This window comes from Megascapheus bottae, chromosome 8, assembly GCF_031878675.1.
Source record: "Megascapheus bottae isolate mThoBot1 chromosome 8, mThoBot2.hap1, whole genome shotgun sequence".
NCBI lineage: Eukaryota > Metazoa > Chordata > Mammalia > Rodentia > Geomyidae > Megascapheus > Megascapheus bottae.
The window spans coordinates 14,365,047-14,391,775 of NC_143516.1; the positions used below are offsets into that span (position 1 = coordinate 14,365,047).

A 26,729-nucleotide genomic window follows, 5' to 3' on the forward strand; every position below is an offset into this window, starting at 1 on the left:
AAGCCAGAAGTGGTGCTGTGGCTCAAGTGGTAGAGCCCTATCCTTGAGAAAATCCAGGGACAGTGCTCAGGCCCTGAGCTCATGCCCAGGACTGGCAAAAAAAAAAAAAAAAAAAAAAAGAGTTTGAGGCCCTCATGGCTTAGTATCCTTCAGCAGTGACCCAGGGGATCTGATTTATACCTTCCCTGGGTGAGAACACGATAAAGAAGTACTGCCCTTGATGTTGACCTGCAACAGACACCAGTTCTGTCGGCATCTTGATTTTGTGAACTTTGCAGCCTCTAGAACTGAAGACTGAGTTTCATCGGGAATATATAAGCCACACTGCTTATGATGTTTTAGAAAAGACTCAATTTTTATCTTCATGAAGCTTGGAAACTAATTATCTAATTTGGTATGAAATCTGAACTACAAAGAGGAGAAGGAAGAGACAGATGATGTCAAAGTGAATAGAACAGGGACATATAGTCATCTGAAGAAATAAGAGAAGGAGACAGACAGGATCAGAGACGTCAGCTAACACCTCAAGATTCAGTAGGATGAGTAGAAGAGGAGAGCTTATGCATGGAAGAGAAGGAAGAGCATTCTAGAGAGAGGGAGCATATTCAAAGGCACGGAGTGAAGAATATAGGAACTGAATCAGCATACTTGGAAAGTAACAAGATAAATGGCAAGATGAGAGAATGAGGAAGAGGCAGGGCCAAGTACAGCAATTCAACTTCTATTCAAAAAAATATGTGTCACTTTAGGTGTCAATATTCCTTGAATCAAATGTGCCTTAAACAATAAAATACGAACATTCTGGGAAGGTGCCCAAAATCCTCTACGATTTGGTTCCCATCCATGTTGTATATTCCCTCTCTTGGAACATCCAGAATCCTCTCATAATCCATCCTGCACGTCAAAGATGCCTGAGTTTACCTGTTGGAAGCAGCTGCGAACACTAGGTTCGATATTACTTCCTCCAAATGCAGCTACTTCCCCCAGCTGCCGAGGAATCTGGATGGCATCATGGAGTAACAGGCCAAGCTGTCGCTGGTCACACATCTCTGTTGGTCCCGCCACTTCCTTAAAGAGATCTATTAAGAGAGAGAGGCAAGTAGTTAACTTCTAAACCTGCACAGAGCATTCTTTTACTCAAAGCATATCTTTAGTAAGATGGATTGTACAATGTATCATAAGAAAAAAAATCATCATAGTCACCATAAAATGATCCATGGGTGTATGTTAATACATAAAAACAGATCAATACAAACTTCCTTTGTGAGTGTGTGTGTGTGTGTGTGTGTGTGTGTGTGTGTGTGTGTGTGCTGGGGCTTGAATTCAGAGTACTGTATATTGGCCTGACTTTCATTGCTCAAGACTGGAGCTCTACCATTTAAGCCATATCTCTACTTTTGACTTTTTTGTGGCTCAAAACAAGAATCTCACACTTTTCTGCCCAGGTCAGCTTTGAAATCTTGACCCTCAGAACTCAGCCTCCTGAGTAGCTGTGATGAAGGTATGAGTCATTGGTGCCTAGTTAAAACTTCCTTTTTAAACAGTATAGTGAATGCCCGTGGGTTAATTTTTTATGGTTTCAGTAAGAGATTTCTTTGAGAAAAAAGAATGAGCCCCCCCCCCAAAAAAAAACTTCATGATTTCTCAGGGGAAAAAAGTACTTTAAGCAGTATATTTTAAAATTATAATGATTTACCAACTGTTTCATGCTAAAGTCAATATTCTATTAACTATATTATAGCTTTCTAAAAATATTTGTATAGAAAACACTAAAACATAGGAGGTATATTCTAGTCCCTTTTAGGATAGGTCTCATTCTTAATTATACATAATATATATGATATATATTATATACATATTATATATGTGTGTGTATATGTATGTGGCTTGCTCAATAAATCCAGAGTTGATGCATGAACACAATAAGCATTTTCAGCAAGATTAATCATGCTCAGCTTCCTTACATTAAGCAACAAAGCTACGTGGTCATGCCACTCTGAAGGTAAGACTCCTCATACATGATAAAAACAGTGTGTCCTTACATGCTGAGATATACAGTACCTCTTAAATTCCTATCAAACTTCCACACATATCATATTTGTGTGTATGACATATAAGACATATATAATATGTGTGTATGATATATATTATACATTACCACATACATTATAATCAATTACATATAAATAATCAATATATAATTACATAAATAGTAAAGATTATATACAAATAATCATTTATATGTAAGTTATGTCTCCTATCATTCAAGGAGACTTTTTTCAAATTTAAAAGCATTAAAAAGTTGTGCATCCTTTCTCTTTCTTCCTTCAGCTTTTGTAATTATGAACAATGAAAAAAAACCTACACTTATCTGTTTTTCTAGGCTTCATAAATCATTGAAATTACATCTCTTCTTTCCAGCACTGATTTATTTTCAATTCACTTATATGCAGTTTTGTCAAAAGATTAAAATTGTTATAGTGTTCCTAACAATAAAGTTAATGGAATAAGATAAGTTACTTTTGAAACAGGGAGAAACTTGAAATATAAATAATCCACTGCATTAGAGAAATTAATAATCCTTAAAAAGAGTGTTTAAGGTCTATTTAAAAGCACATGTAATCTATATGTTCTTCATGTGATTTAAAAAAACCTATTTGAAAATAATGCCTGATAAGTGAATATCAGATAAAAATGTCTTATTCCCTTCCTAAAGGAAATAAAGGGGCCAGATCTAACATTGACAACATGATATTTTGAACAACTGAACCAAGCTCAGTGATATTGCCAGTCATTATAATGAAATATATTTTTAATTATAAGCATACATGGGAAGAGCTAGTTCAATCAAGATAAATTTAATTTTTATTACCATTTGTTCACTTATAGTTGCTTAGAGTTCCACTTGTTTCTTTTCATTATTTTTAAAATAAGTCTATGATCAGCCAAAAGATATCTATCCATGCATCTTTTTATGATGCTTACTGTAAGTGCATTCCTGGGAAGCGGTATGCTCCATAAATCCAGAGTTGATGCATGAACACAATAATCATTACAGAGCAACTGTTCACATTTTCAGCAAGATTAACCATGCTCAACTTCCTTACATTAAGCAACACCACTATGTGGTCATGCCACTCAGAAGGTAAGAAATCCTCATACACTGCAAAAACAGTGTGTCCTTAAATGCAGTGTGTCCTTAAATTCTTCCCAAAGTTCCATTTTTAAAACATTATAGTCAGGTTAAAAAAAGTGGACAGATCAAAAGAATGAGTCATCAGGAAAGAAATTGTATCTTAGGCCTAAATTCCAATAAATCAGCACAAAGGAGATCCAAAGTGGCCATTCTAAAAAGTGCTCTGTTAATTTGCTTTTGGTGAGGCCAAAAGGCCACTTGGCAGTAAGCAGGATGAGCAGGAATGGAGGGAGAAGATTCCAGGTTATTCTCAGGAAGGCACTAAGAGAGAGAGAGAGCCATCACTGGCCACAAGATATTGACTTTGGAAACTGCAAAATCAATGTTCACATGCATTCCAGTTGACCCCTAATCGGCACCTCTGCCATTGAGTTTGAAGAGCAAATTGCCTTGAATATTAATCCTAACAAAGGAAATCATGACGTGATCGGATATCACTGGGGAAATCAAAAGTAGAATCGGAGTTGCTAAGGACCTGCATGTAAAAGGCAAAAACAAAACGTGCATTTCAAGTCTCAGTACCTAAGCAAAGATTTAGATTAAAGATGGCAACCCAAGAGAGTTCCTATTTAATTGAGTTCTTAAAATAGCCCATGTTGTGGGTTAAACTATTATACAGCAGAAAATGTCATTGTAAGCAGCCTGTTTCCCATGACCAAAGTTGAACATTTGATGGTGCATTATGGACGAGCCAGGCTTTATGCTTGAATTTCCATTTCTTTTGGACTAAGTTCAGAGCCACAACTGTTCCTTTCATGGAATCCCAATTCCTTCAGGAATACGTGACAAGCTCGAAGAAGCACAGATGATGAAAAAACAGCTTTTTAAATTTTGGAACACATGCTTTCATGAACACTTTCCCAATCATTATAGAAATGATAACTTTTTAGCTTTGGAAAGTATACAATTTCTTGATTGTGATACAGAAAACTATCTGATTTCTGGATAAAGTGCCACAAAGCAAAAGCTTTACGCAATTTATTTTTATTTTTCTGCATGGCTTCCTAGATTTTTGCTCCACCAAGGCTCCCCAGCTTTTAATCTTATGATCAGTTTTTCCTTTTTACATACAAGTCTATATCTCTTTCTCACTGACATTCATGTCAAACTATACCAAAAAAATCAATCCATCATGTTCTTGACTTGAAACTCAAAATTAAATGATTTCACAACCATCTAAATTCTTAGCACTGACCCATTTTTGAAAACAAGTTCCCATCAGACACAAAATTCAGCTTTGTTATAGGACCTCTGCTCAAACACCCTCGTGTGTGTGTGTGTGTGTGTGTGTGTGTGTGTGCGTGCAATTGTTGGGGGAAGGGAGAATTTTTTTCTTGGATACTGAGAATGGAACCTAGGGTCTTAGCCCACTGGGCATGTGCTGTATCACTGAGCTGCAACTATAGACCCTCCTTTTATTTTGTGGCACGTCATTATTTATGAAATGCCAAGATTTAATCAACTGAGTTTAAGCCCAGTGCCACCAGGTAGCTCACCTTTTATCAATGAAATTATCCAAAGACAAATGCTGACAGTTAAAGAGTGTGGAGGTAGCAGTGATGATGAACAGGGATGGCATTTAAAAAATATTATTTCTAACTCTTTTCTAAGCAGACATTATTAGCTCCATCTTTCAGTTGAACCAATTTCTCTAAATTTCAGCTTCCTACAGTCTAAAGGGGAAATAAGTTACCCCTTAGATGCTAATGGATTGAGAAAGTTTCTCAACACCCCCAGCCATCACATAGTAGACATTTAAAGGTGAGCCTTCTCACTTTTAGGCACATGACCTTTCCAATGCCAGCACAGCTTTCATCAACCCATGGCTGACGGGGACCTGGCTAGTTTATTTGGTGATAATGAATAAACAATGAAAATTAAAAGCATTTATCCTGTTATTTTGTCACAACTATATAAGTATTCACAATGAGCACATCTGTGAATCACATTTGTAACTTGGAGATTGAGATCTGAAGGGTCTGAATTTGAAGCCAGTCCAGGCAGAAAAATCAATGAAACTCTGTCTTTAAAGTAACCATCATAAAGAAAAGCAGAGGGTTTGGCTCAAGTGGCACAGTACCAGGAACAAGCAAACTGAGTGAGTACCAGGTCCTGAGTTCAAATCCCAAAAAGGAAAAATAATTCTTCCTAAGCGTTACACATATCAGGAACAGACAACACTGCCTCATTAAAAACACTAAGGATCAGCTCCAGTTCCAGCCCCAGGAGTTATCAAATATTCAGTCTCTGGCAGGACTTTCACTCTAGTTCAGCTGGAAAATGGGAATCACAGTACCTACACTGTGGGGAAATTAATCTAAAAATTTTATGAAATAAAAATTTGTCTTTGGTTGCCACTCCATCAAGGCATCTGGCCACTCAGGGTCCTAGAATCCACTTATCATTCACACACATCTGTCAAAATCTGCTATCCTTTGTTCAATTTACGTAGCAGGGATTTTTAGAGTGTGATAGATCACTAGTAAATCAAATAAAGGAAGTTCCCAATGAACAGTTAGGATCGTTACGACTTCTTAAAAAATACTGCTAGTATTAAGGTCATACATACGTCTGTATTTTTCTTCTAAGAGACCTTTGGAGAGAGACATCAATCCAATCTTCAAACTCTGCACTCTAATTTTTCCAGTCCGGCCCCTGAGAAGATGAAAATCTCAGTCTGTTAGATGCATTTAAAATGATATGCAGGGCCGAGAGTTTGGCCTAGTGGTTAAAGTGCTTGCCTAGCATGCAGACCTGGGTTCAATTCCTCGGTACCACATACATAGAAAAAAGCCGAAAGTGGTGCTGAGGCTCAAGTGGTAGAGCTCTAGCCTTGAGAAAGTCCAAGGACAGTGCTCAGGCCCTGAGCCCAAGCCCAGGACTGGCAAAAAAAAAAATGAATAAATAAAATAAAATAAAATGATATGCAGTATACTAAATACGTATTTTCTTGATAGTAAATCATTAAAAAATAACCACACCTTCATTGCAAAACCTTTCCAGTCACTTTTAACAATTCACCATGACATAGCTTAACAGTGCATTTGGCCAACTTGGGAGAAATATTTAGTTTGAAATAATTTCATACATAACATATGACCCAAGAAGAAGAAAGTAAAGCAAGTGAGAACAATAATTATATTGCTGAAAAGATTTCACTTTAACAAACTTTATGATAAACTGGAAATAATTACAAATACAATAATTAAAATGAACTGCTAAAGTTACATGTAATATGCATGCTACTTAATATACCAAGAAAAAGCTACTGAAACAGCTAGAATCAAATGGAAGGAAAATGAAAACCTTGTTATCTTCATTTCCTTTAATAGCTGTCTTAATGCAGTCTATGAATTAGTACTTCAGTTTCATAGCCAACGATCTTAAGTAGCCAGGTGTGTAAGCTGTATTTGGAGTAGTATCAAAGTATAATTAAAAACAATGTATTAATTAATCAACACTAGGAAATAATTTCCCACTGTACCAATGAGACACCATTTCAATTTCATTTTTTTTTTTTGCCAGTCCTGGCCTTGAGCTCAGGGCCTGAGCACTGTCCTTGGACTTTCTCAAGGCTAGAGCTCTACCACTTGAGCCTCAGCACCACTTCTGGCTTTTTTCTGTGTATGTGGTACTGAGGAATCGAACCCGGGTCTTCATGCATGCTAGGTAAGCACTTTAACCACTAGGCCAAACTCCCGGCCTTCAATTTCATTTTTAAGTTGACAATAAGAAACATTTTATCTTTAAAAGTAGGGAGCTGGATTTATTCCAATATTTGTCAGAGAACTAAATTGTCAAAAAAATGTTGGTACTGGTACCAGATCCTGGGGATGGGAAAAATTAGTAATACATGATATTTCCAATAGAATAACACATTGTCTGGAAAAAAATGCTTATTATGTATCAAATCAGATTCAGCTCAGTTTTCAACATAGGATTTCATTGTTAATTTTCTTAGGATACATTTTCTATACACAAGTATAGTACACCTAAAATCTATAACCAAATGTTTACATAATTATAAATTATATGACTTAGTAATGGATACTTTAAAAATAGATACAGATACATATGTAAGTAATTTTCTATAGTTAATTTCAAAAACTATATTTAAATCCTGATTTTATTGGTATTTTTACTTACTAATGTACCAATATATTTCCCTTCTCCAATTATATATATTCAAGTTAGTTTCTGCCTACTTAATATGATATATAAAATTAAAATTATTTTAAAAAATGAAAGCATGCTGAGGAACTGGCAGGATGTATTTCCAAAGTAGTCTCTCAATAGTTTCAAGTTTGTAATTATACTACATAACATTAAGGGCAGGGCATGGTAGTATATATCTCTAACCCCAGCTACTTAGGGGGCAGAGATTAGAGGTCCATGGATCAATTTAGTGAGATCCTATTTCAAAAGCAAGCATGTAGGCATGGTACAACATGCCTACAATTCCAGCTCCTTGAGAAGTTAAGGTAGAAAGATCACAGACTTAGGCCAGCCTGGGCAAAGAAGCAACACTGTATCAAAAAAAAAGCTTGCAGAAACACACTTGCCTAAAAGACTCAAAGTCCTGAGTGGAAGGCAGGCTGACAGCACAGGTCCCAGAATACCAGAGCAACAAGGGATGCAGTTTTATAATTACCAGGACCAACTGGTAAGACCAGATCTTGCACTAGAAAGCCCCTGGTTTTCAAATGCCCAAGACCACTAAATAGTGCTGAAGAGATTACTGATAAAAGTCCTGAGGCCAGATGATCTGGCTTTAACAAGAAGGTTTATTTTTCAAAGCAGAGCCTTACTCAGTAAGGATGGAGACAATGACCCAGGATGTGCAGGATCCCAGGTGAGATCCCTAACTTGGGGATGCACAGATGCACATCTGTGACATCAACACCACCTGTCCATCAACCTGTCCTTTAGAGTTTGCACCAAATGATGGATGACTCGAACTCTTCTCAGTGACCTATCTTCCTAGTAAAGGCAGACTGGAATGCTGCCTTGGGCAGAGGATTGCTGCTGCATTTCAGCTCAGCTCTCCTATGCACCTCCTGGGTGTATTTCACTGCTACCTCTCTGTGTTCAGTTCTCTTCTTTGTTTGGGATGGAGGGTATCTGGAATCATGATTCCTAGGAAAGACTCTGTTCCTGACACTCTCTCCCAGCAACATTCATGGTCTTTCCTATACCCTAAAATGGCTAAAAAAACCCAACAGGTACCATGTAATCTCCTTTCTCTGTCATATTTCTTTCCTGTAAGTGTTGTTACTTTTATTACACTCCCTCACTTTTCTTGCAGTTCTCTTTGCAAAGGTCTGAGGTTGATGGCTGTTACCAGCATTCCATGAAAAGCTCAGTCTTCATTTTGGGGCCTCAAATCATATCCCCGCCCCCCAAAAATATTACTGAGCTCTTACATGACTGTGTTACACTCAGAATTAACTTATAAAATAGCTAACACTTATATGCCAAAATGAATATGGCGGTCATAAACACATTCTACATTACAATACTCAGTGCTAGGTTCGGTCAATGGAAGAAATATGTTCCAAATTAATCCTAAGCTGAATATCTTATAAATTGCGATTCCACTCAATATTTTCCTGAGTTTCCTCACTCACATGGCAATGCTAGTTTTCTTCCTTTCAAACATGAGAAATTTTTGAATTCTCTAAAAAGAAACCACATATGAGAAAATAGCAAAAGCCTGGATGAAGAGACAAGTGAAGGAATGTGGCCACAAAGTGATTTCTTAAGGGAAAAGTGATCTCAATGATTGTGTGCCTTAATGTATAACATCTAGTCTATCCATCATCAGGAGCACAATTAAAAATCTCACTTGTGCATCTAGCAGTGACAAAAATTTATGGTAATCCCAGCACTGCTTTGTGCACTGCAGACACAAGAAAAAAAGGTAGAAGACATGATTTCTACCCACAACAAACACACACAAACAAGAAAGGTACAATAAATAAACAATGTAAGAGAAAACATGAGACCAAATTTCATGTATGGAAATGAAAATGCGGTATGAGATTTTTCCTGGCTTAAGAGATTTAGTGAGTAAATCTGAGATGAATGGAAAATCAGACACGGAATACCTCAACCAGAAGTGGAGGATCACAGGAAAAGCCTGTGCTTGAAAACAAGGGCCAAGGGTTTGCACGATGACTGTGATGGGGTGAGGATTTATACCCAGGCAGCCACAGGATAGCATTAAACATATAAGGTCTGCAGAACGATTTGACACACGTGAGGGAAGACATGTTTTGTTTCTTGTCAGCTGTTCATGACTGTCTGCTTGTATTGATAATTATGTATGATCTGTAGTGATAGTATAAATATCCAATAGTTATTGGATATTTCTATCCATAAAAAAGAAATGTTCCTCTCTTCTGCTAGGTGATGTTGGGTCATATGATTGAGAGTTCAAAGGTCAAGAAAGACAATTAAATTTGATGGAAGATAGGGGGCTGATAAAAATTATGAGTCAGTGATACAGTGCAATGTTCAAGCATTTGGTTTCTCTGATAGTTTTTGTAACTACTGAAATGAGTTGAGCCAGAAAAGTAAGCATTTTTCAAATCACACCCATTTTAGAGAAGGAAAGCGAAATACTGCAGCATATTCTCTATAAAGGAAAAAAATGTAAATGAATATTCTAGATGACTGCTTTAAATGATTATTTAAATGCTTCTAATTTCCATTATTTCTAGAAGGACGATTATACAATTAATGCCTTTTAACCTGGAAAGTGGAAGACTGAGGGAAGCTGTGAATTTATAAATGAAATCAACTTTATATCTTATAAAGGTTTTTTTGCATATATTAGCTCATTTGCCCTTCACCATTGCCTTTTCTGTGGTAAGCTGACCAGATATTTTTATCTCAGATGTAAAATTGAGATGCCAAAGTTAGATGTCTAGCAAATCTCACAGCAAATAGAATCAAATATTTTGGGGCAATTTATTGAGGATTTTTTGATTTTTCAGTACTATCTGACAAAAAAGAAAGGAAGGAAGGAAGGAAGGAAGGAAGGAAGGAAGGAAGGAAGGAAGGAAGGAAGGAATCCATGCCAGCAGGGTAGACAGAACAAAAAATTTGAATTCTTATCATCCACAATAGATGAAAATGCATTTTTCTCACAAAATTCAGACTTTTACCATGAGTTAGGTAAATGTTTAAAGTTGAAACATTTTCTTTTTCCTAAATACGGTTATAATAAGAAATTATGAAATAATTCAAGAAATTCTCAAAATCGATTCTGTAACTATCACTAATATGCAGTAGGTGGTTGTGGATAAATCATTTTATTTATCTCACTCTGACAGTTCTTTAGTCAGTAAAAATAAGGATGGTAAAAAAAAACAGAAGATGTGTAGTCTTTCCATTTAGACCATTCTATACTGTATTAGTGCCATTAAGTGTTTCAAAAGCAAAGTTGAAGCTAAAAATGCTTACCCTGGTTCTATTATAGCACATACAATAATGTCATGTCAAAAATACATGCTAATGCTATAGTTTGGCTCTAAAACCTCTTTTGATGCCCATCTTCCAAGATGTGGTCCCCAATTCGTGTTACTTAAGAGTATTATTAGAGTTTGGGCCTACTCGGGGGGTCTCTGGGTCACTGAAGGCAAGTTCTAGGGGTATGGTGGGACCTGGTCTTTTCCTCTTTCTTTTACTTCCTGGCCATGAGAGGACCAGTCTTGCCCTACCGTGTGCTCCTGCTGTGACATACAGGCTCATCTAAAGCAATGGAGCTCACAGGTCATAAAAGAAAACCTCCCAAGCTGTCATCAAAACAAACATGATCTCTGTTTGAGTAGATAATCTCAAGTGTTTGTTATATAGTGATGGCATGTTCACTAAACAATGAATGAATGTCGGGTTCACTGAGTGATGATACATTTCTAAGGTTCACAGACATGATAAGGGCATACAGTGTCCTCATACACTAGAAGGAATAGATCATAGATTCTATGTTCTCTCCGAAGACTGTGACTTGAAAAAAGTTAGTAGCTCTTGCCTTGATAAATGAGTAAGTGATAGCTAGGAAAGAAATGTAGGCGATCAACCAGAGACATCTGAGATTACCCTGACAAAACTGTTTTTCCTTAGTTTAAACCATGAATCTGTTCTCCAAGGTAGAACACTAAGCGGAACAGACACCATTCAGACACAGGAGGATCTCTATGATTTATTTCTTTGGTATAGAGCAAAGATGAGTCCTGAGAATTTTTTTTTTTTTGGCCAGTCCTGGGCTTGAGCTCAGGGCCTGAGCACTGTCCTTGGACTTTTCTCAAGGTTAGAGCTCTACCTCTTGAGCCTCAGCACCACTTCCAGCTTTTTTCTATGTATGTGGTACCAAGGAATCGAACCCGGGTCTTCGTGCATGCTAGGCAAGCACTTTAACCACTAGGCCAAACTCCCGGCCCCTGAGAATATTTTTTCCTCCTTAAAATGCCAAGATACTCTTATAACTAAATAAGAAAATGCACTTCAGTGTAAGGGTTCCATGTGTCAACATCTGATGGTAGAAGGGCAATGGTCAAGTCCCCTAGAATAAGAACTGGATTCCACACACTAGTTACTTCCCAACAAACCTACACTTCTCCCTGGGCTGTCTTGTAAAAACAGCCTGAGCAGTAGGTGAGATCTCCCACTGATTCAGAAAGCGCCTTAACTGGTGAAGGGGGTCTTAAGTTAAACGGAAGACTTCAGGGCAGGTCACAATCCAATATGCCTGGTATCCTTGTAGGAAGAATGAAAGACACACTGTCAGTACCAAAGATGACACCCATTTCTAAGCCAAGAAAAGAGATGCCTCCGAGGGAGGGAGGACAAAAGCAAAAACCACTGACACTCTGGCCTAGGGCTGACAGCCCTAGATGTGTGAAGAAATGATCTCTTGTTTAAGTCACACAGTTGGTAGTGCCCTGCTTTAGCAAACCTAATAAAACCACCATCATGTGTCTCTACCAATCCAGAGGTTAGTAGGTGATTCCTTTAATGTCTTCTCCAAATTGTCCTTTAAAGGTGACTCAGGAAAGATCAGTGAAACTCCAAAATATGTAGTCTATGCATGTAGCACTCCTCTTGAGTTGTGAAACTAACTTATGGGCTTTGGGAATTAATTGGCAGTTATTTTGGTGAATTTACTGTAGAAAAAAAAGTCTCTTACAGATTTAAAAAGTTGAAGAACAAAATCAATGTTGGATTAATACTAATGCTATTGTTTTACCCTAGGAGAATCAGAAATGCATATTAAGATGCACTGTATTAAAAGATATCAGGCAGGCATGTAGTAAATTCTACAATCTCTACAGCAATTGACATTCATGCTTCAGTGAGTTACTCAGGACTCCTCAAGCACACAGAGGATATTTTATTATTTAAAAAGAAGACCTTATAGTATTAGGGAACGTCAAGAGATAAAAGATTTTTTTTCCTAATGAAAAATATAAACACACTTTTAGATAAATCATCTCCAAAGCTATCATCATCATTTATTTCTTACACAGAATCAATCAGCTGCTAAACATGTTTGCATTTATGAATAATCATCTATCTTCTTTCTCTCTAAATCAAATAAAGGGCTGCAAAAGGATTCAAAGTTTCATATTATTAGTTAATGGAAAATGCTTTTAGATTCGGCTCTAATTTTCTTATTTCAATTTTGCATACTTTAACCCCCTACTAGAAGAATGAATAATTCCCAGTGCTTCAGAAATGTCAGCCCACAGCAAGCCTTTCTAAAACTGATGAGTTCACAAATACATTGTCATAATCATAAGGACTAAATTAATGGCAGATGAGTTATGCTGCAAATTGAGGATGTTCTTTATGTAACAGTGAGCAACTAATTAAATTACAGATGTGAGAGTGTCCTGTAGTATTAATTACGGATAAGTAGTATATATATATATATATATATACACACATATGTACTATATGTGTGTATATATATATATATATATATATATATATATATATATATATATCCCAAGGCAATAAATAGAGCCAATTTCAAAAGACAAGTTAGATCTCACGCATTGCCTTTCAAGTCACTCCTAATTGTCATACAAAACTATAGAGAAGACATGAGCTAATTAATTACTTCAATTCCCAACAATAAATTCATATCACTTTGTTTTGAAAAACAATAATATATTAAGGGAAAAGGAGAAGACAATCAGATGGGGCCATCTAGTATCCTTAAATAATAGTATTTTTAAATAATAGGTAATTTTCTCTTTTTGGTCCTATTATCTTGTTGTGAGTTTGGCATTTGGAGTGCTATTTCTTTTCAACAATTAAGAATAAATATTTCCATTGGGAAAAAACACTAGGAGATTTTTCTGTTAACAACATTATTTCACTCAATGATTGCAATTTAATAGGAGGAAAAACATACACTTACGTGTCATATACATTGAGCAACCAGTTGAGACACATGTCCACACAGAGCGGAACATTGACCAGGTCCTTATGCAGTTGTTCAAGTCCATCATAAGTTGTGGTCAGGCAGTTAATGACGTCTGGGACACTAAGCAGCTGGTCATTTTGGTTCAGCTTGTGCTGTTTGAAAACTTCATTTGTTGTATTCAGTTCTAGGAGATCCACTAATCAGGTAAGAAAAAGGATTATGTTCAGTCATCGAATTGCATAACAACACTGGAAGAAAGCATTTTCTAGTCTTACATACTTAACTTCAGTCTTCAGTGTTCGAATTTATCTTTCTCATATTTCAGTTGGTAAAGAAACAACAGCATTTCCAACCTCCTCTTTTATCCACATTCCCATGCTTTTAATCTTCTTTTTCTATTTTTTGCTGTTTGGAATATGAATTTTCCTCTTTTTTGTTATTTTCTGGCTTCTTCCTCCCTAGGATCTTTTTAAATGTACATAATATAGAAAGCCACAGTCTTTGAATCTATTGTAAATGACAGAAAAATCTCAAGAACTGCATTGCTCCTCATTCTGACTCCTGTGGAATTATGCCTATGACCTCTCAACTGTCCTTTATTTCCTAGTTATTTCACATTTTCTACATTCATTTTTAACCAACACATAAAATATAAATTATATATATACTAATTGAGTACTGAGTGATGTTTTCATACATGTATGCATTGTACAATATTTTTGTCAGGTTAAATACATCTATCTCCACAAATACTATCATCTTTTGAAATAGGGAAAACATTCAAAGTGATTTCTTCTGCTTTTTTAAGATTGAAAGTCCATATTATTATCTTTTGTCATCCAGTAGTGTACTAGCATAGTGGAACTTCTTATTTTTATTCAACTATCACATATACAATGACCAACCATCCTCAATACCACTACTGAACTAATAATTCTTCAAGTACTGTTAACATGTATAGCATGATGTTCAAAGCCATTAGCATGTTCAGTTTAAAAGAGAAAAAATAGATTCTCCAGGAACATAATAGCTCTTTACCACTTGAGGATATAAGCAAGCTGGAATCCTGCCTAATCCAACACAAGTCTATGCTCAGTCTGGTGTACTTATTCTGTATCCTCTGATGAATGGTTTCAGGCCCAGAGGACCTGGACTCCAGGTGTTTATTTGCTTCTATGTGCAAAACATCTCTACTGTGCCAGGACAGTGCTAATATGTAGTGTATAGACAATCTGCTCTTAAAGAGATCTGGGTAACTTAAAGGAGGAATAAATAAACATTCCTGGAGAAGACTATGTCAGTCTCAGTGGAAGCTAATACAGGGTAAGAATCCAACAATGAGGGCCGGGAATTTGCCCTAATGGCAGAGTGCTTGCCTAGCATGCACGAAGATCCAGGTTCGATTCTTCAGTACCACATACATAGAAAAAATCTAGAAGTGGTACTGAGGTTCAAGTGGTAGAGCTCTGGCTTGGAGAAAGTCTAAGGGCGGTGCTCAGGTCCTGAGCTCAAGCCCAGGACTGGCAAAAAAAAAAAAAAATTCAACAATGAAAATATTTGGGCCCAGAAATACTACTGATGTGTACTTTTCTGGAATTAAGGGGATGAGAACTAAGTCTAATTGCAAAACTTACTTAGACTTCATATATACGTACCTTATATACTGAGCCCAAGGTAATAAAATATAAAACAACAACAATAAGGACAGAAATGCTAGTCTAGTCACCAGGTCAATCTATTTCTTTCAGATATTCAAGATATCATTGGTAAACATGACCTGTTTTTTCCCCCCAAATAAAAGCTTGTATAAGCTTTACATGAGTGAGAGATGGTGCCAGAAAAACACAGAACCACTTGGAATTTTCATTCTCATTTTCATACTATTTTGGTATTCTACATTGTTTCTGAATATGCTCTGGAGAGCAGTAGCAATATTCATTCTCCCAACAGCAGGACAATGAGAAGTATTCAGTAAAGACAGCAGCCACAGAACTACGATTCCCTGTGGACTCCAAGAAATGTAGGCGAATTCTGCCAAAATGGCTTTGTGAATATCAATGCTCATCAGGCCAGCAATGCAGCACTGCTTACTGGACCTCACACGCCATCAAGTGACAACAGACCCTTTCCTAGATCAGGCTGTCCTTCCCTTCCTCCCCAGATGTCTTTGCGGTTATGCTGTCGCAGTGACAGTAATTTGCCACAACCCACAGCCTACCATGTCTTCAATTTTCAGTGATTTACTCTGACACTTTGCCTAAGCCAGGCATACATCTTCCTGACGAGTGTCACACTTAGGTACCTTTAAATAGCTGACTACATTTAAATCACAAAAAAATTATGATTTTTGTCTTTTCAAAGACTGACAAACGACAGCTGAGCCACGTGGTAAATGAAACAAACAGCCGAATGATTTCCTGAGCAACTTTCAGACATTTTTTTTTCTTTTCTTCCACATAGGAAGGGGAGCAAACGAAATAACCTCATCACTCTCCATTCTGCACAAAGAAACTAAACACGACCTTTGACTGCTTTGCATTCTCGGGGCTTTCATGGTTGACTTGTTCTTTCTTACCATCCTCTCCCAGAACCTCAGAACTCATAGCTGGAGTTCAGGTGTTTCAGGCTTGGTGTTTTATGATGCAGGCCTGATAGGCCCATCTATTTTAGCATTTCCATGTTGCCATCCTGGTTCACAATTTCAGGCTCTTTTCTCACTCCTGGCTGACTAGGGGATCCCCATTCCTGTTACTCTAGTCTCCTACCAAAGCTCCACCAACCTCTCTCAGGAACCCCAACCTTAGTGGGGTCCAAATAAAGGTCTTGCCTTTTTCTTGCACTGAAATCCAGTCTGCAGGTCTTGGCACTTCCCAGCACCTTCCTTCCTTCACCACCTACAACTTGGCAACTCTGCCCCCATATTTCCTACTCAGACACTCTTATAAATGGAGCCCTTGTCTTCCCTCCCCGGCCACCAGCTCAGCCTTAAGTCTTCTTGCCTTGGAATCATTCACTCATCCCATTCCCTGATTCTTGGAACCTTGCACATCACTTCACATACATTCATCTCTTGGCTCTGTCTCCCAACCCTCACAAAATAGGGAAGAATTTTCCAGCCATGAAGCAAACTTTACAATATGAACAGCTCGTGGATTAAAATGCAATGAGAAGCCATTTTTAGACTGTTGTAAACAGAATGCAGAAAATTTTCTGGACATGAGATAAATAGCTATGCTATTTCAAATGGATCATGTGTATATATTTTCCTATGTTCTTATCTTTGATTATAAGTTACATGCATGGATTTCATGTGGCTTTTATGGCCTGGTTTATATGCATGTTACTTGGGGACATTAGCCTTCTTTATTGTTTCTGTTTTTTTGGTCAGTTGTGGGGCTTGAACTCTGGGCTAGTGCATTGTCCTTGGGTTCTTCAGCTCAAGGCTAGTGGTCTACTCCTTGAGCACCAGTGCCACTTCTGGTTTTCTGGTAGTTAATTGGAAAGAAGAATCGCATGGATTTTAGTGCTGGGCTGGCTTTGAACCATGATCCTCAGCTTCCTGAGTAGCTAGGATTAGAGGTGTGGGCCACAGATGCCTGGCCATTGGCCTTCTTTATGGTGAAGTTATCAGAACATTTCTCTGTTGTTATTTGTTACAGAATTTTAAAATATACATAGAAAAGAATATGTACATGTGTATAAAAAATACATAGGCATGGTTTGAAGAAGGAAAGTAATAGAAAATATCTCCATACATACACAACACAGTTAAGGAATCAGAAAGTACCAACCTTATTGAAACTCCTTAGATCAGTTACCTTCGAGGTAACTGCTAACCCTTGGCCCCCACTTGCAATTCTTAAAAGTTATTTGTGTCCCTAAGTAGTATGGCTTTTAACTGTATAGAAATGGCATTCCACTGTACAAATTTCTCCTGACATTTGATTTTTTTTCCATTCGGGTTTATAGTTCTAAGACATTCACCCTGCTGAAGCTTTTTGCTAGTTCATTTTTTTAAATTGCTGAAGCAGAACATTTATCAATATGCCAACACTAAATAAACTTTGCTATTAAATAGCACCAGACTAAATCTCTTGCATGTGTCTTCTGGTATACTACACAAACCTCTAAGGCCTATCATTTACTTGCTCTGCACCAGAGATGATGTGAGGCCCTACATAAACATGCAGAGCAATGACCATGAGCTTTCTCCTTAGTGCAATATTGAGGAGGATCCACACTAAATGAGAGCAGACTTTAACCTCATCCTTCTCCCTAGAAGGCAGGACAACCCCTTGAACAAGACACTATCATACACAGCAAGCATATGGTGCTCAGGTGAGAAACTGCCATTATAAGCTGTCAAAAAGTTCTGGAAAAATTGAAGGCAGGAGGGATGAGCTGGTAAATGTTTCCAAGAAGTAAAATTTTAACAGAATCAGGGAGGAATAAAGGCTTCCAGACCAGTGCAAAAGGAGGGACATTTTCAGTAAACAGAAAGCATGAGAGAAGAAGGAGCAGATCAATCATAAGCAAATGAGCTAGAAAAGTGGCAGAGCAGGTCCCAGGCTAGTCCTGGACCTGGAAGCAGATTGGGTGGAGGCTACAAGTTATAAGATAAGTAGAAGCCAGTGGCCTGCTCTTGGGGATTTAAAATCCTATGTAGAACAGCACCTTGCTCATTGCAAATTACCAAATGCTCTGTGGTGTAGAGGTTGAAGCCTTTTCTTCCTGTCTGGTTTGAGAGTAAGGTAAAGGAGAAAGTCTGTTTTCTTTAGAGAACCAACAGAAGAAATGACCAAATTGTATGTATTTGCTTCTTTACCCAAAGTATCACTGAACACTGGGACCATATTTCAAACAGTCTTCTGTCAGTAGAGGTTTTGTGGCTGAGTCATCTGTCCTGATTTTATAGCCCATTGAGTTTGGAAAGACCTTCTACATTTGTCAGTTGGGATACTGGGCACACAATTTGAGCCTCTGCCAAAACTCCTGTCACCATAGACTCACTGAGAAGACCAAACAGCCCTTGAGTGGCTGTAATTCCCTTCCTATTCTCTTCTTGCTCATCATAGTGATGACTAACTTGCGCGAGCTGGTTCCCATTCCATAATACTTCCTGTCAACCACCATAACCTGCCAATTGCCTTCAGGACTCTGGATTACAGAAGACTCAAGTTTAACTCCTTCTTAGGCCTACTTCAGGTATTTTTTTCAGTCCTTTCAACTTTCCAGAAGGCTTACTTTATTTAGCACTTTGCTCTATTTTCTCTAAATGGTTTTAAATCTCTGCCCAACACTTCCCAGGTAACTAACTTCACATTTTTAGTTGCTAATTTCTACCAAATATCTAAAGCAAAATTTTTATCCTTAAGATACTATTTTTCTGAGTGCCATAATCTAAGCTTCCCTGATTTCTGTAGGCATATAATAGAAGACATATCTAGACATATCAATATAGAAATGTTCACATTATCCTAGTTTAAAAATAAGCAAACACCACATTCCATGTTAATAACCCTACGACAAAGCCTAAGAATTTTTTGGAGACCCACCATCATTAAAATATATTCAGAAATAGAATCAAATTATTAAATTTATACTATAAGCATTTATATTTCTGCTTAGTTTTATGTTATTTGGGGAAAAAATAAACTTCTTGTGAAAATATTTTCAAAAAAATCCCACTGTGAGCATAACCTCCACAAGAAAAAAAATTCACTAATAAGAGGAAGCATCTCCCTAGCTATTCAGGAGGTTGAGCTCTGAGGATCAAGCTTCAAAGCCAGCCCAGGGACAAAAGGACCTGAGATTCTTAACTTCAATTAACCTCTAGATTAAAAAACAAAAAACAAAAGGAGAAGTGGGACATGGCTCAAAGGTAGCCTTGAGCTGAAGAGCTCAGAGACAGCACCCGGGCTCAGTTTAAGCCCTGTGATCCACCAAAAAAAAAAAAAAAAAAGATGAAGCATCTCAAAATATTTAAAATGAAATGGAGATTTTTTTCTCTAATTTTCAAAGGTGTTTGATTATACAAATTTAAAAAATGTGATTGTTGACTGTTATCAACCTGTTTTGAACTCTATACTTGTAAACTGAAAGTAAAAAAAAAGGGAAGGACTTACTGCTTTTAATCTTTGTTTTATCCCTATACAGTGGGAGGTCGCACAATTCCTGAAAAAGCTTTCTATGGCACTTCTGGGTTTTTGGTGAATTTTGTACTCCAACCCCAAATAGCACATGTTCATTTGTCTTAGTATTGTGCACTGATGGGCCAAATAACAAAGTATTTTTAGAAATACAGCCAACTCCTTCAGAGAGGTGCACTGAAAATCAGATTAACTCTGAAAATTGATTATTCTGTTCATTTGTCCTTGTGTTTTAAAAAATAAAAAAAGACAATTTCCCCCTCCCCCAAAACACAAGATGATTAACATTGGTAGAAAAACTCACAACACAGAGCTTTCTGCAGTCTTCGGATTTTGATTGCAGTGCGGTAGGCAGAGAAGCGTACATTATTCAGGTCAGCTGAAATGGAAGGAGGAACCATTTAAATGCATGCGTATTACTCAGCTTAGATGGAAGGCCAATAATACATTTGCTTATTTTGGGTGATGGGAAAACATGGTGCTTATCCACAATAAAAGCCTTCTGAATTTTATATATAAGAATGAAAATAAGTGTTTATAAACACCAACTTGAAAATCATTTGAAAGCAGGAGTAAGGGGGAGATCTCCAAGAAGGAAATTTCTAGTAGGTATTGTGGTTCAAAACCAATACATTTAACCCTCAAAAATCAATGGCAAGTGCAAGGGAGAAATCAGGAACGCAACTCCTTTTGCAATAGCCTCAAAGAAAATAAAGTACTTTAGGAATTAACTAAGACTGTAAAGGACCTTTAGGATGAAAACTTTAAACACCTGAAGGAAATTAAGGCAGAACTGAGGACATGGAAAAACCTTCTATGCTCCTGGATTGGAAGAACTAACATCATGGAAATGGCAATTCTGACAAGGGCTATCTACAAAATCAGTGCAATACCAATAAATATCCCAATGTCATTCTTTAAGGAAATAGAAGAAGCAATCCAAAATTTCATATGGAATAATAAAAGACCCCGTATAGCAAAAACACTTCTTAGCAGAAAGAACAGTGCTGGAGGAATAGCAATACCAAACTTCACACTCTATTACAGACCTATAGTAACCAAAACAGCTTGGTACTGGCAGAAGAACAGGTCTGAGATCCAATGGAATAGAACTGAAGACCCAGAAATCAATCTACAGATCTATAGTCACCTAATCTTTGATAAGGGAGCCCAAAAAAACCAGAATGGAAGAAAGACAGCCTCTTCAACAAGGGGTGCTGGCAGAACTGTTTAAGCACCTGTAGAAAACTAAAGTTGGATTCTTACATATCACCCTGCACCAGGATTAAGTCCAAGTTGATCAAAGATCTTGAGGTAAAAGCAGATACACTGAAAACTTTACAAGAAGGAATAGAAGATATACTAGGCCTCTTTGGTACAGGTCGAAACTTTTGTAATAATGACCCAGAAACACAACAAATTAAAGAATGTTTGGACAAATGGGACTGCATTAAACTGCAGAGCTTCTGTATGGCAAAGGACATAGCTAGGAAGTTAACTAGAAATCCTACACAGTGGGAGAAGATCTTCACTAGCCATACAACAGACAAAGGCCTCATATCTAAAATATATCTACAGCTAAAATAATTGAATCTCTCCAAACCAAATCTTTAAAGAAACAACCATCCCATTAAAAGATGGGCTAAAGACTTAAAGAGAAACTTTTCTGAAGAGGAAATAAAAATGGCCTATAGACTTATGAAGAAATGCTCAACATCTCTGGCCATAAAAGAAATGCAAATCAAAACAATTTTGAGATTCTACCTCACTTCAGTTAGAATGGCTATTATCAAGAAATCTAACAACAACAGATGCTTGCAGGGATGTGGCATCACTCTTGGTGGGAGTGCAAACTCGTTCAACCACTATGGAAAGCAGTATGGGGGGGTCCTCAAAAGACTAAACATAGAGCTCCCCTATGACCCAGCAATTCTACTACTTGGCATTTACCCAATCATCCAGAAACAAGGACATAATAAAGCCACTAGCACAATGATGTTCATTACAGCATTATTTACCATAGCAAAGATATGGAACCAACCCAGATACCCCTCAGTAGATGACCGGATCAACAAGATGTGGTATTTATATACAATGGAATTCTATGCTGCCATCAGAAAGAATGATATCCACACATTTGTAAGGACATGAAAAGACATGAAAAAAAATCATATTAAGTGAAGTAAGCCAGATTCAAAGGAACATAGGCTCAATAGTTTCCCTCATTTGTAGCAACTAATACAAACCTTGTAGTCTCCTAGCAGAGGATTACAATAGCACAAAACCTAGGTACATAAGGTCATATAGGATGAGACGAAATGAAAGGAACTCTAGGATATGGAAACAAGAGCTTTATCTGTGATTGTTGTTATAAATGTACTATGTTATTTTTCTTCTCTTTTGTTGCTTTTTGTTAATCTTATATGTTACTGTATCTGACTTTGTTATCTGGTATATTATATATATATATATATATGCTTATTTGTTTATTGGAAATAGGAAAGGGAAGGGGGGAAAACAAGATGATTAGGAGAGGGTAGGGGAAATGGGGACAAAAGCATGAGAAGAGGTATCAATGTGTGAGAAGTAATGCACCTACTATCTGACAAATGTTACTGTAACTCCTCTATATATTACCCTGACAATAAACAAAAACAACAAAGAAAGCACAAGGAGCTCACTGAATCAATGGAGAGGGGAAGAGCCTGAGACATATGACTTTCTGAACTTTACTATTCCTCCAGGCTCTTTTTTGTTTTCTATGAAGCACCTCACAGAAACCAGAATTCCTTTCCCCAAAACAAGCCACAGAAACTGGGACTCTATTTTCCAAAGGAAACCATCTAACTCAGAAAAGTAATTCCATGACCTGCACCATATTCCCTTGAGGATCCTCCTGAGACAGTCATGCTAATTCACCTGGTAGAAAAGAATGTCACAAAGAAGCCAAGGAAAATATGAATGCAGAGGTCATGCTAAACCTCCTTCCCTGTCTATTCCCCTTAGATCATGTCCTCTTGTCTAATTATCTTTCTATTCAGTTATCACACTTGTACCAACAAAAAACTTAAATAACTCTTGACTTAAAAAGCATTTGTGTGCCCGTATCTCAATGTTTTTGTGTGACATAAAATGTTGATTAACTAAATTTACTATGCTGTTCTCTAATTAACTTGTCTTATCCGGTAAGTGTCAGCTATGACCATAATGATAGATAAGGAAAAAGTATTCCACCTATTTGTCCCTAGACAAAAGAGAAGACAGACAAGGGAATTATTTTGGCCTAATGAATTCCTTCTCTACTGCTAAACGGAATTCTTCTCTTCCAGAAGCAGTACTTGCCTTGACCAAATTATCTATCTGGGTCTTATTTTTTACATTCCCTGCAGCTGGATCTACTGCCTCTCTCCTTTTAAAGATCTCCTTAAAATGATCCTGTCATAACACACACACACACACACACACACACACACACACACACACACACACACATATCTCTGGAGAAAATGGGCAAATTGTTCCTCAGTCCTCCAAAGACAGAATATCAGAGACTGAGAAAAAAACTCAGAAATCATCCAAACGCGCCACTCAACATGAAAATCTAAGCCAGGCAATGGCCTTTTTCTTGCTTGTTCAACTCTGTCAGCCTCTTGCCTACCCAAATGCAAGAGCACGAGGAAGCCAAATATTTAAAGAGACAAAAAGGAGTGATGTGTCCCTCCGTGAAATGCGAATGGGAGGCAGGCTATCCCCCTCTTTTCTCCCAGCATCTCCGTAGTTACCTAAAAAAGGGCGGGGGGTGGGGGGGGAAGAACCTCTAGAAATCATTAGGCAGGCTAGGCTGTTGGTGGAAAGGTATAGTAAACTAAAACATAGAAACTAAAACAAGATCAGAACGCTCATCTGATGTATGATTTTATAGTTTTGTATTAAAATAAAATTAGTTTTTCCATGATGTACACAAAAATAAATTAGGTAAGCTAGTGTGATAAAGTTTTTTTTTCAATAAGAAGAGTGCTAAATGCAAACTTAAAGCAGTTTGTCAGAAGTTACTGGATTGTTATTATTTAAGATGAGTCATTATTAGGAGGTAAAGCCTACAATGATTTTCCTCCTGGTACATGGACTGTACATGGCTTGTGCTCTTCTCAACTACATGACTATTTGCTACCGTCAACAAGTAGCTAGAACTTCAACTGCTTTTAAATGTCTATGGCATAATTTTTTCAGTATAATATGTCACATTACACAAATGGACAGCTAGTTGTACATTACTTCCCCTCCCCAAACCCCAGCAACTTACTGAAGTTAGAATTGATACTTGCTAGGAAGGTACTCTACCATTTGAGCCAAGCTCCTCAAGCTCTTCTGTCCTTATTATTTCAAAGCTGTGGTATAGTATTTATGCCTAGGCTGACCTAGATTGTGAGTCTATTTACAATTTCCTGCATACCTGGGATGACAGGACTATCACCACCATGCCCAATTATTGGTTGAGATGAGGATTTATGATAGACTCAAACTGTAATTTTCAAAAACATCTCTATTTCCCAAATAGCTGGGATTAAAGGCTTGAAGACTAAATAGTTTTCACTTGTTTAGGTTAATTCACTACTATTAAGTAAAACAACACTCACCAAGAGACTGAAAGAGTTCCGTCATTTTAGGATGATCCCAACAGGTTGTCTGTGTTTGATGGCTGGGGAAAAAAACAAAATGTTAAATATAAGTGAAAGTCTATAAGTATAGGACACAATGAATCTGCTGTTATAGGATTTCCTCCCTCCAAGATTAAAAAAATATATATGTGCAAAGTTTTACTATCATGAAACAGACATCCAGCTATTTTTAATAACATTCATTTTTATTATTGATTGTTGAGCAACTTTATATTTCCTCATCTCATCTTCCCTTAGTAACAATGTTTCTGTATGCAGTAAAATTTCTATATACAATACCTCAGTTTTTTTGATGCTTTTTCTTCACTTCATATGCGAGTTTATTTTGTTTTATTTTCTGTAAATTCCAAAGCAGGTTTGTACATTAATGGAAAAAGACTTTGGGGAATAAGATGCTAAAAGAGATAAATGGAGTGCCTAAATTAGGTTCGTGTGTGTGTGTGTGTGTCTATATTAAACAGTTTATAACTTCGTGGCCTTATATTTAAGAGTTAACTGCCCCTTATCTAGGTCAGAATGCAGTAATAACATTTAAAAGTACTCAAAAGATTTCAGAGATGATACTCCATTCTTACAGAACTGTTTTGTAAGCCCAGTGAAATACACCATATACAAGAGAAGTAAGTATTTGTGAAAACAAATATAAGAAGAATTATTTGCGTTAATACTTATGTAATATATGAAAAAGTATGGCATGTCCCTGGGGGAGAACAGTATAATAACTTTTAGGTATTATGTATGTATGGCAACTGAAGCACCAAGTATTTCATCATTTGATTTCATAAATAGTTTTTTTTTTAATTTTAAATGTTCTAGAAACTCCATACTTCTCAAGCCAAATAATACACTCAGGATCTACAATGGAAAGATCAGTTTTGGGAAGAGTTGAAAGGCTATCTAACTCCTTTACTCTTGTCATTAACTCCACTGAAGAAGGGTTGGTATTTCTTCTTGACCTGAGCCAAGCACAAGAAAATCTTCCCCTTTTTCAACCTACCTTGTTTTTAAGACCATTGAACACTTACTAAAGTCATCTGACCTACATTCTTACAATGTAGTATAAAATGGTATAAAATGCAAAAATCTCTGGAAGACTATCCTTCTTACCACCAGTAAGAGGTAAGAAGAATTTCCTGAAATCATTCCAATCTGTTATCCTAGACTCCTTGGTTGGCCAGCCTGCGAAGAGTCAGGCGATCTCTTATCTTCTCTTTCAAGTAATTTTGGTCCCCATGGAAACACTGCTTTCTGAAGACTCCATCATGATGAGAAAAATACAAAAGGCCATACTCTCATTCACACAGAGGCAGACTTCATACTTAAGCAACAAACAGAAGGATGCTTTTTCTAGAAGAATGGGTGTGGGACATATCTTTGCTCAACCCTATGGAACCTCAAGAGAAGAACACTGCTATCCAGCCAGGTGCTAAGAATTCCAGGCAAACACAAGCTCACTAATGGCTCTCTTTAGTGGAACCAGTCTGAACTGGGAGCAGAGGGAACACACACATTTGGCAAACAGATGGAAGAAAGGAAATGGCATCTCCTTTGTGAATTCCCTACCAGCTGATTCATTAGGCAGAACCGCCAATGCTGAAAATAAATACAGCCTCTGGTTACAAAAAGGAAAACTGTGCTTACCAAACAACCATCAAGAGGGGAAAAAAAAACCTCAACAAAGTAGTATATGCAGTTGGCCATGTGATTTTCTTTCTTTGGTTCTTTTTTAAATGGGGAGAGGGAAGGGTCAGAACAAAATCCACAGTAAACTTAAAGGCTGCAAGTATTTGAACAGCTGTAGACTGCTCTTTAGCTTTTGGAAAATGCTTCCAGAAACAGAAGCAAAGTAGTATTCTCTCCCTCCTCTATTCCCCAATAACAGCTTAGCTTCCAGCTAAATTCATACATGAAGGGGAGGAAAACTTCACATTGCGCAGTCTCTGTTAAGCTATCATGTAAAGCTGGAATATTGTTATGAAAAACAAATCTTCTTTTAAAAAGGCAACATATTCAGGAATCTAAGGATACAAGGAAAAATTAAACAAGCAAACAGTGCAGCAATTACAAGGGAAGTCCACAATCTTATTAAATAAACAGCAGTGAGATGTTACATGTAAGGAGAGTGGTCAGCCAGTCCAGATTTTCCCATGTAAGGGGCAAACATTTAGTGGGTATCCTGTCAAATTTAAACCATCTTGAGCTAAACTATCAAAGTTAAACTATATTTAAACTCTGCACTCTTTAGACAAGATGAGGGTATATGATTTTTG

The 26,729-nt window shown here is 37.2% G+C and overlaps 1 protein-coding gene across 1 annotated transcript in view; it reads right to left on the reverse strand.

The window, feature by feature from the left end:
- The window catches only part of Utrn (utrophin), a 402,939-nt gene that overhangs the window by 52,367 nt on the left and 323,843 nt on the right, over positions 1-26,729 (reverse strand). Inside the window, exons 58-62 of the mRNA XM_090338004.1 lie at positions 24,418-24,479; positions 20,085-20,159; positions 13,626-13,827; positions 5,766-5,851; positions 922-1,079 (exon numbers count right to left, since the gene is read on the reverse strand). Of these exons, the coding sequence (XP_090194130.1) occupies positions 922-1,079; positions 5,766-5,851; positions 13,626-13,827; positions 20,085-20,159; positions 24,418-24,479 (583 nt within the window). The remainder of the gene's footprint in view (positions 1-921; positions 1,080-5,765; positions 5,852-13,625; positions 13,828-20,084; positions 20,160-24,417; positions 24,480-26,729) is intronic.